At 45.7% G+C, this 18,078-nt stretch overlaps 1 protein-coding gene across 1 annotated transcript; it reads right to left on the bottom strand.

Moving 5' to 3' along the window:
* Window positions 1–6,685: 6,685 nt before the first annotated feature.
* On the bottom strand, window positions 6,686–17,267 carry LOC120928668 (fibrinogen-like protein 1-like protein). The gene is made up of 3 exons (XM_040339673.1): window positions 17,241–17,267; window positions 16,958–17,059; window positions 6,686–7,464 (listed from the first exon to the last, which is right to left on the bottom strand). The coding sequence occupies exons 1-3, from the start codon at window positions 17,242–17,244 to the stop codon at window positions 6,839–6,841; spliced, it is 732 nt and encodes a 243-aa protein (XP_040195607.1). The 5' UTR covers window positions 17,245–17,267; the 3' UTR covers window positions 6,686–6,838.
* Window positions 17,268–18,078: the final 811 nt, after the last annotated feature.

Here is an 18,078-nt window from a genome sequence, read left to right as displayed (position 1 = left end):
GAGAAGAATTCCTGTGGAGTCGTGCAGATGGTCCCCCTCCCGTTACCCCCCCTTCCCCCCCCTCCCCAACCCCCCCTCCCTCCCTCCCCCGCCCTGGCCCACTCTTGGCCTGCCCCCCAAATTCCCCTCCTCCTCTCCCCCCCCCAACCCCCCCACCCCTCATCCCTCCCTCTCCCACCCTGGCCAGAACTTGACCTGGGAGCCGCTGGTAGAAGACTCCTCGCCCTCATCCTTGGCTCCTCATCTATGGTGGTGCTCTGGGCGCTCCCCTGTCTCCCCCCGCCCCCCCCCCCCCACCCCGACCCACAAACCCGGATCAAGCATAGCCCAACTAATCAAGCCAATCAGGAAGTTCAGGTATTGTTAAGTCCATTTTAGAGCAGAAATCATTCAGGTCCTCCGGGTACCTTAATCGTGCTGTTTTACCCCCCTTAATGCCTACAAGGCACGCCGGGAAGCCCCAATGGTACTTAATATTTTGTGCCCGCATAAGCTCCAAAAGGGGTTTCAAGTGTCTTCTCCTTGCCAGCGTTTCTTTCGACAGGTCGGAGAATATTTGTAACTCAGTGTCTCTATATCTCAGGGGAGGTTTTCCCCTAAGACTTCCCCAGATTTCTGCTTTATCGACATAATTCCTGAATCGCACGATCACGTCCCTTGGGCCGTATCTTTCTATCTGATGGGGATTCCCCACTCGGTGCACTCTCTCGATCTTGAGGGGCTTAGGTTCTACGGATCTCTCTAACAAAGGGTTAAAAATTGTGTTCATGGTATCTCTGAGATCTTCATCTTTTTCTTCTACCACCCCTCTAATTCTAAGATTCTGTCGCCGATTACGATTCTCCTGATCCTCAATCCTATATGCCGCCATTCTCTGGTTTTCAGTCAGGGCCTTTACTTGTTTTTTCAAGGAGTTTATCTCCTGGTCCTGCTCCTCTATTCTCCTTTCCGTCTCTACCACTCTGTCACAGAGCCCTCCAAGATCTGATCTCACCTTATTAATTTCTGTCTTAATGATATTTTCCATGACGATTTCCATCCTCAACAACATTGCATTCATCTCTGCCTTTGTAGGGGGAAGTGCATCTTGGGCTAGCTCCTCTGCATTATATTGCTCTTGCTCGCTTTCTAGTGTCGTTTCACCTCGGGAGCTCTCCACACTACCTGTTCCTGCACCCTTTTTTGTATCTGTCTTCTTTTTTTCATTTTTTTTTGCGAGACCAGGGCTTTTGAGGCTGCCTTCTTGAGTCATATATTGTTGAATGGAACTATTCCCTGAATTCTTCTTAGTTGGTTTTGTAGTACCCCCTCTCGTCGATCTATTCATTTTGTTGGAAGGTCTGATTCTCTTCCCCAGTTTGGAAATGGAGCTGAGATAAGGAGGCAAAGGGCCGAGCGACAGGCGAGAGCACTTCTCGCGGCCGGTCGGACCCGTATGTCTTCTCCCTTTCCCTTCCCCCTCTCCTCCTTCCCCCAACTGGTAGCCAGACCGTGGAGCTACCCTGCCTCACATACCCAGAGAGATGCCTATAACCAAGCCTCTGTTTAGGGTATGTGTCCCCCGCTACGGGTTGGGGTGGGGACACCTCCGCCTCGCTGGTCCACTGTAGTCAAGTAGCCTGTTTCCCTCTATTCCCCATCTCCCCCTCTAGATGCAGGGAGAAAAGGGACACAGAGCGGAGAATAAAGTCTCCTTGTGGTGTCAGCTCTGTAAGCCGTTCCAGGGCAATCCCGGGGGGGTTTACAATAGTTCACTATTGTCTTGCTCCATGAGGTCAACGAAGGGTCGGGGGCAAAAAATAAAGTGAGAAAATGAACCTGTGCGGTCCGATTTACAGGTCCCTGTGTAGCAAGTCCTGCTTATTTCACATATTTTTTTTTTTTTTTTTTTTATAAATGTATCATGGGTCATGAGTCAAAGAGCTACGTAGAGCGAGATGGGCCCTTCCACTCTTCCATACAACATGCCTATCGAGACCTCCTTTTAAGCCTGAGACAGCAGTGAATAGTAATACAAATGTAAAGAGATTATAGATGGGGCAACCACTGGGACCACTTGATCAAATTGGCATTCAATGACCTGTGTAAGGAGCGAGAAGATTTGATCGATGGTCCGCTATACTGGTCCCTATAGCACAGACCCAGCAGTTTAACCAAGTATTACTCGAGCCCCCATCACAGATCGTGTAAAACATTTTCATAAGTAAAGGGACTTTGAGCGCTGCTATTTGAACATTTCTTGGCAGATGGATGGATTCTGTGATCAGTCCTGTCTATATACCTTACGAGGAAAGAGACATCACCCTCCCCTGATTCGATACATATCCGGGTCCGGGCTGGATGGGTCCGGGGGGAAAAAAAAAAAAAGGGGGGGCCGCAGCCCGACCCGACTCGGCTCTTACGAGCGTCTCACCATTCCCTTTGGTCCTCTCTCCGGCAGCCGTTGAGCCGTACTAGCCTTATCGGGGGAACACCTGTAGGGAATCCCCGCTGACGCTCTGCTGCGGTGCTCCTCTCATTCATCCGGAGCCCTGCAGTGTATTCCTCCGGTTACCGAAAGGTCATTTTCGTCAGGTCGGGAGCGGGGCTGTAGAGTCTCCTGCGCGTTCCGCCGTACTAGCAGCCTCTCACGCTGTCTTCCAGCAAGCCGCTGATGGTTCCGTCGGAGGCTCAGCACAGCACACGTCGGGAGCAGGCATGGAGCAGTCCGGCACCTCCCCTCCTCGCTCACGTCACGTCCTCATCCCGCCAGCCCCAGCGGACGGTTTTAAAACACGTCCAGGAATATTTGCCCACTGGGAAAAGGCCCGGCGGGCAAATGTTTGCTGAAATTCGGCCCGCTCGCGCCTACACACGACCGAACATGTATGCTGAAACAGGCCCGCGGACCAGTTTCAGCATTCATGTTTGGTCGTGTGTACGGGGCCTTAGGTGTTAATGCACCCTGAACCTATTGAAAATGTTTTTGTGCCAATATTCTTTCTGGTTTAATTTGAACCTGTGATGATGCCAAAGTTTTTTTCCAATGGCATGGGTCCTGGAAAAGTCATCCTATAGCCTCATACACACGATCAGACTTTCATCTGACTTTTCCGTGGATTTTTGTCTGAAGGGGCGTTGGCCATGAACTTGGTATGCATACACACGGCAGAACTTCTTCAGCCAACATTCACCAAATCACATGGTTTTTCAGCTCTTTACCGCCACCCATTGGGCAACTTCTGCTATTGTTGTCTGATGTTTTGCATTGGTTCGGAGCATGCGTGTTTGTACTTTGGACGATGGACTTGTGTACACACGATCTGATGATCCTCCATCGGACATTTGTTGTCGGAAAGTTTGAGAGCATGCACCGTAAACATTTGCCCTTTGAAAAACCAACAACAATTGTCCGATGGAGCATACAGACAGTTGGATTGTCCACTAAAAGACGTCCATCGAACAGTTGTTGTCGGAAAGTCTGATTGTGTGTATGGGCCTTTATCCTAGCTTCAGTGCCTATCAAGTCAGTGTCCTGGAACAGTCTGAAAAAAGTCTGAAAAATCTGAATTCCCACCCTGTGTATTTATTCCAGGTCAGGGACTCCCAAGGCAATGAAGCCTGGGTCAGGACAACCGGTCCGGAGAGCACATCTTTTAATAAAAGTCTTCAATAGCAGACATTATGGTTCCATATAGTATTTCTACTCAAATGTTTACTTTAATGCTGCTCCTACCTTCACTAAAAATAATTTGCCTTGTATTTTATATGACCCTATTTGCACCCACAATAATGCACTGGAGCAAAACCCCATTTCTCTCCAGTAGTTTATGGTTATGCATGTCTTAAACTGGAATATTTCATTATTTTCACAACAGAACTAGAGAAATAAGCTCTAAGGGCCAGATTCACATAGCTGCGGCGCAGCGTAACGTAACCCGTTTACGTTACACCGCCGCAATTTTTCAGTTTTAGTGCCCGATCCACAAAGCACTTACCTGGAAATTTGCGGCGGTGTATCGTAAACACGTCCGGCGCAAGGCGGGCCAATTCAAATGGGGCGGGTACCATTTAAATTAGGCGCGCTCCCACGCCGGACGTACTGCGCATGCTCCGGTCGCAATTTTCCCGACGTGCTTTGCGCGAAATTACGACGCGCCGACGTTTTGAGAATCGCGGCGTGCGTAACGTACTTACGCCGGGAAAAAAAATTCAAAAGCGACGCAGGAAAGACGGGCATACTTTAACATGGTGGAGTACTTTTACACCATATTAAAGGTGCCCTATCTTTGCGACGGGAATCTAAAACTTGCGACGACGTAACGACTGGAAAAACCTTCGTGGATCCGCCATAACTGCTAATTTGCATACCCGACGCTGGTTTACGACGCAAACTCCCCCCAGCGGCGGCCAAGGTATTGCATCCTAGGATCCGACGGTGTAATTCAATTACACCTGTCCGATCTTAGGGCTAGCTATGCGTAACTGATTCTATGAATCAGTCGCATAGTTAGAAACAGAGATACGCCGTCGTATCTCTTTTGTGAATCTGGTCCAAAGTTTCGATGGATGTACCATCCAGACAGAGGCACACTGAAGTTGATAAATGCAGTGTTTTTTTGCTTTTAAATGCACCGTTGGAAATTATTAAACTGAATTTTGTGAATCTGGGGCCTGTAACTAGACATTATTAGTGTCTTAGTAAATACAGCTTGGTTGGTTGCATAAAGGAAGTATGTTGCTAACACACCTTGGATCTTTATAAAATGTATTTATTTATTTATTAAAATGCTTATTGGGAGCGCAGTCATTACCCGAAGGCCTCGATGCGCTCATAGAACCAACATATACATGTACAAAACAAATCTCTTATTACTGTACGATCACAATATAAAACCATATTATGAACATTTAGAAAACTAAAAATACTGATATCTTACCCTAATCAGGGCCATACACTTGAAAAAATAAAAACGTTTTTAAAATATAGATTATAATTTAGAATATTGAACCTTGTGCATCCAGCGTCCTCCCTCCACATTTAGTTCTTTTAAATTTAGGGACAGTCAAATTAGCCTGATCAGCAGATCTCAGTGATCTATTGGGAACATAACAGGTGAATTTTTCTTGCAGATACCCTGGGCCTATCTTATGGATAGCTTTGTGTACGATACAACCTACTTTGAACAAAACCTGTTCAGTAGCCAATGCAGGGCTTTCAGAGAAGGTGTAATATGGTCCCGACGACCCACACCCGTGAATAACCTAGCTGCGGCATTTTGGATCAGCTAAAGCTTATGCAAAAGAGTTTTTGGACACCCCATGTATAGCGCATTACAGTAGTCCAGCCGACTACGATATAGTCTACATTTTTTATTGAGGAGACCATATGATAGTACAGCTTTCCAGGGCCACGTGGGACCCCTTTGTCAGGACATGCCCAACAAATGGCTCCTGCATGACCCCAGAAATATTGCATTATCTTCACTGTGATGTGGTCTCTTTTACAAAAAATGAAAGTTTATAAAACAAGATCCATGGTGTGCTGGTGAATATTTCCTCAATGCTTTCTCAATGGTTAACCAGTTTGATAGTTCCTACAGCACCTTTCAACTTAAGGCCCAGTAATTAGTGCAATGTTACTATAAGGCCCCGTACACACGTCCGAGAAACTCGACGAGCAAAACACATCGTTTTGCTTGTCGAGTTCCTTGTGAAGCCGCCGAGGATCTCGGCGAGCCAAGTTTCCTCATTGACTAACGAGGAAATAGAGAACATGTTCTCTATTTGGCCCGACGAGATCTTCGTCGGTTTCCTCTGCCAAAAGTTTACACATGACCAGGTTTCTCGGCAGAATACGGCTCCGATCGAGTTTCTGGCTGAATTCTGCCAAGAAACTCGGTCGTGTGTACGGGGCCTAAGAAGTGGTTGATTGCATAGATTGACTTTTTGCTAGATTTGTCCTTAAAGTGTTAGTAAACCCACAATAGTAAAATCAGTCTGTATATGCAGTAAAACATGCTTATTATACTCACTGTGGAACCTAAGGGGTTAATCCGGCGCATTGTATATAAAGGCTGCTTGACCCTGTCTTCTCTGATCCTCCCCTTGTTTTACTGTCCCCCAATCCATCTGATGATAGTACAGAAACTTAGGGGTATTCTGCACATGCTAATTTTGGTGTGTATTGCTAGAGCATTTTTTTTACTTGGGAGGGTGCATGTGATCAGTACAGGGCCAATCAGCACTGTCCAGACAGAGGGCCAGGGGTCATGCAGCCTCATAGGACAGTCAAACGAGAATGAAAACTCCTCCTATGAGCTTTAACCATTCCTTAGCCGGACTCTGATAGAAGTCACATGTCTGCTATATACTGCTGATGAGAAAAGGTATTGAGCAGTTTATATTCACTAAAATAATTGAATTTCCATGTTCTGTGTACTGTGGGAGACCAGATATAATGAATGCAGGTTCTGGGTTTAGTAACACTTTAACCACACATGGCAACATCTGACAGATAAAGTTATTTCACATTCAAACTAAATAAACGGATCTTGCTTTTGCAAATAGTGTAGTCAAGTAATGACCACATGTACTGTACAGTATTCATATTGCTGCCCAATTGGCTTTTGATTTACAGCTAAGCATAGCAATGTAAATTGTAAAAATAAAAAATTATGAAATATAGGCACCTCTGACATAAATAATTGCTGCAAACTAAAGTGCTTTTATTTATTTTTTTCTAATATTTTTATGGAGCAGAAAGAACATAATCAGAGTAGTACTCATACACCATAATCATGAACTTTCATACAGTTTGCTGCTATAACACATAGTCCATTTCTCTTTTGTATTGTCTTCAGCAAATACCTGTAGGTCGGACCATAATTATCGATTGGGCGCAATCTCCAGTACACACATTCTTCCAGTAAATGTGGCTTTTGCCATTCAGCATGACAATGTAGCAGTTATCATACCACCAGCCACCATGGGATGCTGCACAGTTACTGGTTGAGCGGTCCTGATCTTTATCCTTTGTAGAGAATTTCATGTTATCATGGATAGTACTTGTGTCAAATGTGGAAAGAAAGTCCCCTGCAGTGCCCGAGTACCTGCCTAAACGAAGTGTATATCCATTAACTTCTTTGTCAAGACTAAAGATATCATAATCGGCGTGCCACTCCTTCTCTGCTTTGTCTTTTAGTAGGAATCGAACCATGTAGACCTTCTGAGAGGTGAGAAGGTGAATGTACTCATTGCCGAGCCAGTAATCCTGCATCACATTTCCAAAGCCATATTTGTAGGTGGTCCAAGATTCAAGCCATGTGAGTTCAGTCTTATATGAGTTCTTCTGAATTACAGTCCAACCCTTGCCATCCTCATCCACATGGCAGTAGACTACCAGTGGAGGTGATGTGTGGGGCTTAATTACATAAACACCACTTGGGCTGTCTTTCGGCAGCTTATCACAATCAATGGGGAACCCTAAAAATATAAAAACAATAGGTGAGTCCATATACCTTGTGATGCACACATCAGTCAAGTAGTACTACATGACAGATAAGCAACGTTTACAGGATGGGATAATACTTTTCACAATGAGAGTGAAGAAAAGTGATATTAAAAGTCCCCCGCTGGTGATCCTGGCTCCAAGCCCCCCCCCCACCCCCCCGGGTGCCCCCATAGCAAGCAGCTTGCTATGTGGGCACTCATGTGTGCTCGCTTCCATGCCTCACTCATTGTGTCAGCAACCGCTGAGGCCCAAAAAATAGTCTTTTGTCTCAGTGATGCCTTCTTCTAGGGTCAGCCGCCCCAGGAGTCCAGGAACAGAATAATCTGCTCAGGCCTCTTGTCTATTTATTACTTCCCCAGCCACCTTCTGGATGCCCCTTCCAGGGATTGACTAGGGCCTGATAAATATTCAACCAATCATTTTTATCTCCCTCACTACCACTATGTGCTGGAAGCTTTTTCCAGAGGCAGGGAGAAGCAAACAAGCTCGTAGCCCAGGAACCCTGATCAGATTAAGAGTCCATTCACACTTGTGTGACTTAAAAATCGTGCAATTTCCATTGCTACATAATGCGACTTTGACGCAATTTTGATGCAACTTTGGATGAGTGTGACCTTGTTACGACTTTGGCTTTGACCAATGTGATTGTTTTGTTTGTGCTCTACAAAGTCGTTAGACATGTGCAGAATTTTCTAACAAATTCAAAATTTTTAAAACGATTTGAATTTGCATCAGTCGAAAATTGATTGACTGATTCGAATTCTGTGTGAGGAATAGCTGGTTGTTAAGGAGTGGGCCAGAAAGCTGGCTGCTGCGTCATTTAACAACCAATGACTCATCAGCAGGTTTCCCCACTGACAGCTGAATGTGAAAAAAAGAATATTGGCAATGAAAAATTTATGAAAAAAAATGCCACACTAAAATAAAAAATAAAAATGACAGTCCCCCCAAAATATCAGAATCTGGAAGCCCCCTTTAACAACAGATCCCTGCCCCCGCCTACTGTATGTGAATGAGTATGGGGTACATAGTACCCCTACACATTCACAAAAAAAGTTTAAAAAGTAAATAAAAACACAAGTTTTTGACAATTCCTTTATTAAAAAATCAAAAACAAAATGTCCCCCGGTGTAAACCCATCATCAATCACAATTATAGCTTCTACAAAATAGGTGATAGAATTATGGCATTTTTATTATTATTATAATTTTTTTACTAGTAATGGTGACGATCTGTGATTTTTATTGTGAATGCGATAAAAGATCGGACACTTTTTACACTATTTTGGGAGCATTCACATTTATACAGCGATCAGTGCTATAAAAATGCATTAATTACTGTGTAAACGTGACTGTCAGGGAAGGGGTTAACACTAGGGGGCAATCAAGGGGTTAAATGTGTGTCCTAGGGAGTGATTCTAACTGTAGGGGGAGGGGACTCACAAGAGGAGGAGACCAATCGGTGTTCCTCTGTACTGGGAACACACATCGGTCTCCTCAACTCTGACAGGACGTGGATCTGTGTGTTTACACACACAGATCCACATCCTTGGCTGTGTCACCGTCAATTGCGGGTGCCCAGCGGACATCGCGGCCGCCGGGGACTCGCACCTGTACCCGAGTGATGTGACAGGTGCACGCGCGCCGGCACACACGCGCCCCCCTAGAGGCCGAGAAGCCAAGGACGTCATATGACGCCCAGCCGTCATTTGATGGCCGGCGGGCGGCAATCGGTTAAGAGCTGTCACACAGTGGAGCTGGCAGACAAAGATAGCCTTCGTCTGGGCCAGAGGTTTTTATTTTTTGGGGTCTGTGATGGCGACGGGCGATGAGATCTACACGGGGGACTTTTGTATATCTTTATAAAACTGCCTGTCATTTTTACACTATACTTATGTTTATGGTGAATGAGTACTGGTACTATGTACCCCATTATAAATCACATAAGCCCATGGCCCACAGACCCTCACAACCATTGGCTAGGGTTGTGGGGAAGAGGTCCTTGTCCCCATCAACTTGGGGAAAAGCTGCTTTGGGGGGGGAGCAGAGCCCCCTGCCCCACAACATTTCCCAATGTTGAGGGCATGGTATGGTACTGGAGGGGTTATTTTCCTGACCTACTGGGATGCATGCTCAGATAAGGGTCTGGTATGGATTTTGGGGAGGACCCCACATAGTTTTTTTTTTTTAATTGGTGTGGGGTTCCCCTCAAAATCCATGCCAGACCTAAGAGTATGGGATGATTTGGGGGGGGACCCTACTGATAGAAAGTGGAACACAAACAGGGAAAGCAAACTAACAGATGTCTTAACCTTTCCCTGCCTATGCACAAGATAAAGTTTTTTCTTATATAGTGACTCTCACCAATTGGTGAGAGTCACTAGCTTCACTTCCAGAACATACACATACAGTACATACACTTTTGGCTTGAGCGCCACTATAACAGTAATTCTGACACGAGAGACAATACAATGGAAGTTTAACAGTAAAACACCTTGAAGCAGTCACTGTGTGATTAACCTGGGGATATGGGTGTCACAAGCTCCCATGAACTAAGCCCAGGGCCAGCATCAGGGGGGTACAGGCAATACTGTTGTAAGGGTTCCGAGTGTCCCAATGGGCCCCGCTGGCTAGGAAAGCTCCCCCGCCTCCCCCCAGCAGCACATGAAATGAAACTTTCCTGTGTAGGCAGCCGCTGGCCCGTGCAATAGAGAAGCAGAAAGAAGCATACAAGCCCGAGCCTCCATATTTCACTAGCACCCCCTGCAGGTAATCAAGGCCAGCACTCGCTCTGCTTCCTTCCCTGCTGAGGCGGAGCATGCTGGCTGCTGCTAAGTTAGTTTGCAATCTGATTGGCCAGGACTCGGGCAGGGTGTGGTCAGTTCATCAGCAGTTGCATTGTTAAATCATCATTCTCATCTATTTTCACAATGCAACTTTATCATCCTCATCCCCACCCAACATCATCCATCCCTCCTAGTATGCCCATCTCCAGGGCCGTTTGAAGGAATTTGGGGGCCCCAAGCCAAATGGAAAAATGGGGGCCCCCAAGCACCCCCCCGCACGCAAAGCCTACGTTAGAGCTACACAAATTTTTTACACCCATGTTCTTACTCCTCCCCCCTCTCTAGTCCCTATGTTTTTCTATTCTCACCTCCCCTTCTTTGTAGGCTGCCACTGTAGCATGACCGAGCTCCTCTTCCTCCTGTCAGTCCGGTGTTCTATCACTATGGGTCCCCAGTCCCCTATCAGATAGTGCCCGGGCCATTCCGGGTAACGCGCGGTACAGGAGATTCAGTTTCCTGTGTTCCCGGAAGGACTGAAAGGAAGTTAGCACTTAGTGTGCACTTCCTGTCAGTCCGGCCAGGAACAGGAAACTAAATCTCCTGTACCACGCGCGGTACCTGGCCGGACTAACAGGACTCCAGGAAGAAGGAAGAGGAGCTTGGCCACGCTACAGTCTGGGAAGGGGAAGTTGGGGGCCCCAGGCCAGCTCGGGGCCCCAAGCAATTGTTTGTTTTGCCTGTCCTGTAGCAATGGGCCTGCCCATCTCCACCCAGCATCATCCATCCTTCCAGCATTTCCATCCACATCCAGCATCATCCATCCCTCTAGTATGCCCATCCCCATCCAGCATCATCCATCCCTCTAGTATGCCCATCCCCACCCAGCATCATTCATCCCTCTAGTATGCCCATCCCCATCCAGCATCATCCACCTTTCTAGCATGCCCATCTACGCCCAGCATCATCCATCCCTCTAGTATGCCCATCTCCACCCAGAATCATCCATCCTTCTAGCATTCCCATCCACGCCCAGCATCATCTATCCCTCTAGTATGCCCATCCCCACCCAGTTTTATCCATCACTCTAGTATGCCCATCCCCACACAGAATCATCCATCTCTCTAGTATGCCCATCCCCACCCAGCATCATCCATCCTTCTAGTATGCCCATCCCCACCCAGCATCATCCATCTTTCTAGTATGCCCATCCACGCCCAGCATCAGCCATCCCTCTCCATAACGTATGCTAATCCACGCTCAGAATCTTGGAGAGGGATGGATGATGCTGGGCATGGGTGGGGATAGATTATGGAGAGGGGTGGATGATGCTGGGCGTGGATGGGCATACATTGTGGAGAGAGATGGATGATGCTGGGCGCGGATGGACATACTAAAGGAATGGATGATGTTGGGCGTGGATGGGCATACATTGTGGAGAGAGATGGATGATGCTGGGCGCGGATGGACATACTAAAGGAATGGATGATGTTGGGCATGGATGGGCATACATTGTGGAGAGGGATGGTTGATGCTGGGTGTGAATGGGCATTGTGGAGAGGGATGGATGATGCTGGGTGAGGGTGGGCATACATTGAAAGAGAGGAATGGATGATGCTGGGTGTGGATGGGCATACATTGAGTTGTTTGCGTGTTAAAATAAAAGGGGGTGCACCGAAGGACTCAGTGGGTGGATTTGGTGGGATAGCCCGTAGACGGCCCTGGGGAATGTTGGTGGTCAGGCCCTGAGGGGCCCAGGCCTAAAGCTGTGTAAGGGGCCCTGACATTTCTGATGGCTGAGCTGCTCTTTGCTACCAAGATCATGTTATTAAGCTTGAATTGCTATGATTTGGTCATACAATCTTAAAAAGAATTAACATTTTGTGATTTTGAAGCTTACATTTTTTTTGGGGGGGGGGGGGATAGCAAAATAATTTTAATGGTGCCAAAACATATCAAATATTATAAAAAACATTCTTTATTTAATTCCAAATTTAAAACGTTGTGGGATACAGTTTCTCCCCATTTAAAAAGATTATAAACACATATATACTGTATATTAGGGATGAGCTTCGCGTTCGATACGAACGTATGTTCGACTCGAACATCGGTCGTTCGATCGTTCGTCGAAACTCGAACAAAACGGGTCGTTCGCGCCAAATTCGAGTGACGCAAAACGTCCCATAATTCACTGCGGCGTTGAGCGCTGATGATTGGCCAAGCATGCTGTATGTCCCGCATGCTTGGCCAATCACAGCGCGCAAAAAACGAAGAGCCATAATTGGCCAAAGCCAGGGCGGCTTTGGCCAATTATGGCTCAGGGGGTTTAGTACACGCCCCACACTATAAAAGGCAGCCTGCACGGCGGCCTCGTGTAGTGTGTTCCGGCTTTGTGAAAGAGAGGAGCAGTCAGACAGTTAGAGAGAGATGGATAGATAGAGACACAGTGTCTTTTCTACCAGATAGATAGATAGATAGATAGATAGATAGATAGATAGAGCAGGAAGGCTAGTCAGTATAGTTAAATTTACAGTTTGTAGAGAATATATTCACATCCCTAGAAGTTGTAAATATATTTATAAACTGTATAGCATAGCTAGCTCTGCTATTAGTATTTGTCAGGCAGGAGATTGTGCTTGATGCAGTGCTCTAACGTGTTGTATTGCCTGCATTAGGGTTTAGCTTAAACATAGTACTCCGTGTTAGTCAACGTGTGCTAGTTAATTGCACATACACGCATTACCTGTTACTGCACGTGTGCTATTTATTTGCACAGAAACGCAGTCGCTGTTAATGCAAGTGGGCTATTGAATTGCACAGAAACGCAGTCGCTCTTACTGTGCGTGTGCTGTTTAATAGCAACTAAACGCAGGTGGTGTCACTGCGCGTGTGCTGTTACATAGCACCTGAACGCAGTTGGTGTCACTGCGCGTGTGCTGTTACATTGCACCTGAACGCAGTTGGTGTCACTGCGCGTGTGCTGTTACATAGCACCTGAACGCAGTCGCTCTTACTGCGCGTGTGCTGTTTAATAGCAACTAAACGCAGTTGGTGTCACTGCGCGTGTGCTGTTACATAGCACCTGAACGCAGTCGCTCCTACTGCGCGTGTGCTGTTTAATAGCAACTAAACGCAGTTGGTGTCACTGCGCATGTGCTGTTACATAGCACCTGAACGCAGTCGCTCTTACTGCGCGTGTGCTGTTTAATAGAAACTAAACGCAGTTGGTGTCACTGCGCGTGTGCTGTTACATAGCACCTGAACGCAGTCGCTCTTACTGTGCATTTGCTGTTTCATAGCACCTGAAAGCAGTTGTTGTCACTGCGCGTGTGCTGTTACATAGCACCTCAACGCAGTTGGTGTCACTACGCGTTTGCTGTTACATAGCACCTGAACGCAGTTGGTGTAACAATTTTTGATGCAATACTTTGCACGTGGCTCCTTGTTGCGCTCCAATTACAGTTATTGGGAGGGGTTGCAGTGTTGTGTTGTGCCTAAGGGCTAATTTTTGTGCCCCTGTTTAACAGGGGCGCCTAATAACAATTTTTGATGCAATACTTTGCACGTGGCTCTTTGTTGCGCTCCAATTACAGTATGTTTGTGGGGTGCCCTTTTTTCTACAATTTTGCTTTCACAAAAAAATAATGGCCCCCCCACCACCCCTAAAATAATCGAGATATTGTTGCCACACAGCACGCGCGCAAGCAGTATTAAATTACTTTTTTCTTATAATAATTTCATGTTGTGCAGGGACATTTATAAACACGTGCCACTACTATAGACACACAGCAGGTGTGATATTTAAAATATTTTTTTTTTTCACTTTAAGCATCATTAAAATCGCTGCTCTGCAAAAAACGGGCATTTTTAAAACTTTTTTTTCCATTGATACATGTTCCCTGGTTCAAGACCCGGGTTCTGAAAGACGTTTTCCAACATTAGATTGAATATTGGTCTTTAAAATGAGCGTTTTTGAATTCGAACGTTCGAGTCCCATAGACTTCAATGGGGTTCTAAATGTTCGTGCGAACCCGCGGTCTGTTCGAACGTTCTGGTACGAACCGAACTCCCTACTGTATATACAAATACTGTGCTATTCAAGAATGCTTGTTGCTTGACATGTTTCATATTTGAAATGAAATAAATAATATGTTTTTTATAATATTTGGTTAGTCTTGGTACCATTAAAATCCCCTTCCTTTGCTATTTCCAAAAAATATTATGTTTTTGGGATGAAGGTGCTTTTGATCTATGGGTGTTATGCCGTTTTTTGGCATGAAAAAAAAATTCGTTTTTCAGCATGTCCAAAAAACAAAGTTTTTCCAACTTCATCATTAAAAACGACGTTGCCCACACACCATCGTTTTTGAAAAATGATGAACAAAGCGCGGTGACGTACAACACGTACGACGGCACTCTAAAGGGGAAGTTCTATTTGCCTTTGGGCTGCTTTTAGCCGATTCCGTGTTAGTAAAAGACGATTTGCGCGTTTTTGTCTGTTACAGCGTGATGAATGTGCTTCCTCCATTATGAATGGTAGTTTTACCAGAACGAGCGCTCCCGAGCTCATAACTTGCTTCTGAGCATGCGCGGGTTTAAAACGTCGTTTTAGCCCACACACGATCATTTTTTACAACCCGAAAAACTACATTTTTAAAAACGACGTGAAAAAATGCAGCATGTTCGAATTTTTTTTTTTTTTCAGAAGCCGAAAAACGATGTGAAGCCCACACACGATCATTTTAAATGACGTTTTTAAAAACGGCGTTTTTTTTCATGCCAAAAAATCATCGTGTGTACGCGGCATAAGTGACAAGTTCAAATACAGTTTAACATTTTTTGTTTAATTAAAAACAAGTTTGTTATCTGGCTTATCCAACAAGGTGTAGCAAAGAACAGGAATGATTAACACATTTAAAAAATGCAAAGCTCCAATATTTAAGTTAAAGAAAAAAAAAGAAAAACACAATAAAAATACGCTTCCCTGGTCTGTAAATTTACCATTCATAGTGCCTTGTTTTATCTGTTCTTAATGTACAAAAAATGTTTTGCTTCTACCAGAAACCCACAAAAATTGTAAATTCCTGTAGTGAGCTGACTACACAATCATCTCTGCTGGACTGAAATCCCACAAAATCTTATCAGCTCAGTCCAGATTACCACCATGAACCTCAGGACACCTCCTCAAGATGTTATGGTGATGAGGAGAACTTCTGTAGTCCAATCTAGGAATGAGCAGCCTAGGGAGGCAATGATCCTTCATGAGCTTTATCATTCCAGGACAGGTAGTGTGGTAATGACAGGGTCAACAGGTCCATGGAAGGGGGGGGGGTTAATGGAGGGTTTGATCAAGTCTGCCTGAAAGACTGATAGGCAAACCTTCACGTAAAAGGGGCCCAAAGGCAATTTCTACAACAATGCTTCTGATACACACAATGGCCCAGATTCAAGTAGAATCGCGCAATATTTGCGTGGGCAAAGAGCAAATTTTTTTCTCTGCGCCCACGCAAATATTGCGCTTTGCCCGCGATTCACGGAGCAGTTGCTCCGTAAATTGCGCGGGCAATATGCTAAGCAGCCGGGCGCAAGGCTGCCTAATGTAAATGATCCCGCCGGGGGCGGGAATCATTTAAATTAGGCGCGCTCCCGCGCCGAGCGAACAGCGCATGCTCCGTCGGGAAACTTTCCCGACGTGCATTGCGGCAAATGACGTCGCAAGGACGTCATTTGCTTGTAAGTGAACGTGAATGGCGTCCAGCGCCATTCACGGTTCACTTACGTAAACGACGTGAAATTTGAACGTCGCGAGCGGGAGGCGCAGCTATACTTTAGCATTGGCTGCGCCTGCTATTAGCAGGAGCAACCTTATGCTAAAGGCGCCGTACGGAAACTCCGTACCTTGCGTACGCAGGGCCCGAGCAACTTTTGTGAATCGGTGGTAGTATGCAATTTGCATACTACACGCCGATCACAAAGGCCGCGCCCCCTAGCGGCCAACGCAAGAATGCAGCCTGGGATGTGAAGGCATAAGGAGGCTTATGTTTGTCACATCCTAGGCTGCATTCGGTGTAACGAGGTTCCTGAATCAGGAGCACTCGTTACACCGGAGCAAGTAAGCACTTGCACCGCGCAACTATGGTTGCGCGGGCGCAAGTGCTTCTTGAATCTGGGCCAATATGATATCAGACCAGATTTCTTCCTAATGAACCCCCAATTGAAGTTCAAATCCCTACCTAATGATCAAATCTCACTGCCAGAGGCCACACCCCCAATCATGCAGCACTAAGTGTAGTCCCAACTGCCACCCACCCAAAATGTAATATTTAATGATGGACTCCAACCAGAGAAGTGTTGATATCATACTGTTATGTGACTACTTGTACCAACATTTGATGAAATGCTACACTCATCCCTACCGTGAACTGCATTCTCACTTATAAAAAAAAAATAAAAAATTACAATCGGTTGCTATGTATTACTACAATTTTTCTTAATACATTTTGCCTCACTGAATAGATATAATAACTATCCTAATTATAAAAAAAATAGAGAGACATCTTTTAAATTGATATGTGATTTAAAATCACACAATTAATAGCAGTACACCAGTTCCATAATAATCTCAACGTATAGGGATTATATATTGTTACTCATAGGTGATGCAAAATGAGATAGAATCTCACCTTCTTGAAGTCTTACTTTTGGAGGGTCTTCAGCGGCTAATACTGAGAACAGGCTCAGGATGCAGGCTGCCGAAGCCCAAAATATTGCTTCAAATCGCCAACCTAACCCAGTAAAGCAGGAGACATAATGAGACAGGCAAATTACTATGATAATGATCAATGAGGAAACTTTGACAACAATAGTAAATTAAACAATACTGCAATCTACTTCTTCCTCTGGGCTATGTAATTGCAGTAAACCGGGAACTGCTCAGTTGTAATATACATGCTGTTATATTCTCACCCATTGCCTTCTCTGAATATTTCAACCATAGACAGGAAGTCACTATTTATACAAAGATAATAGTCTCCTCCCAGACTCTGTGTATCAAAGCAAGACGGTACAAGCCACCGCAATCACAGACTTACAAAGTCCATTATTTACCTATTATGTTTATTACTTCACTCAAGGTTTATGTCACCTGATTTTTTGCCTCTTGCATGTTTGCTGTTTAAATGTATTATCTGCCTTTCTCGCATACCTCTAAGGCCCCGTACACACCATAGAATCCATCCGCAGATAAATCCCAGCAAATGGGTTTCTGCGGATAGATCCTATGGTGTGTACACGCCAGCGGATCTTTTTCCGCGGATAAATCTCCCCTGGGATGGATTCCAGCAGATCGGATATTTGCTGACATGCACAACAAATCCATCTGCTGGAATCCATCCCAACGGATGGATCCGCTGGTCTGTACAGACTCACCGAATCCATCTGTCCGAAGGGATCCCCCGCATGCGTCGTAATGAATTGACGCATGCGTGGAATTCCTTATATGACAGCGTCGCGCACGTCGCCGCGTCATAATCGCGGCGACGGCGCGACACGTCATCGCCAGAGGATTTTGGCGCGGATTTCAATGCGATGGTGTGTACACGCCATCGCATAGAAATCTGCTGAAATCCTCGAGAGGATTTATCCGCGGAAACGGTCCGCTGGACCGTATTCGCGGATAAATTCTCCCGTGTGTATGGGGCCTTACACTTAGGCCCCATACACACGACCGAACATGTCTGCTGAAATGGGTCCGCAGACCAGTTTCAGCAGACATGTTCGGTCGTGTGTACGGCCGACCGGACAA

This window comes from Rana temporaria, chromosome 2, assembly GCF_905171775.1.
Source record: "Rana temporaria chromosome 2, aRanTem1.1, whole genome shotgun sequence".
Taxonomy (NCBI): domain Eukaryota; kingdom Metazoa; phylum Chordata; class Amphibia; order Anura; family Ranidae; genus Rana; species Rana temporaria.
The sequence above is the reverse complement of the archived record's forward strand: the minus strand, read 5'-3'. Positions and strand labels throughout refer to the sequence as shown.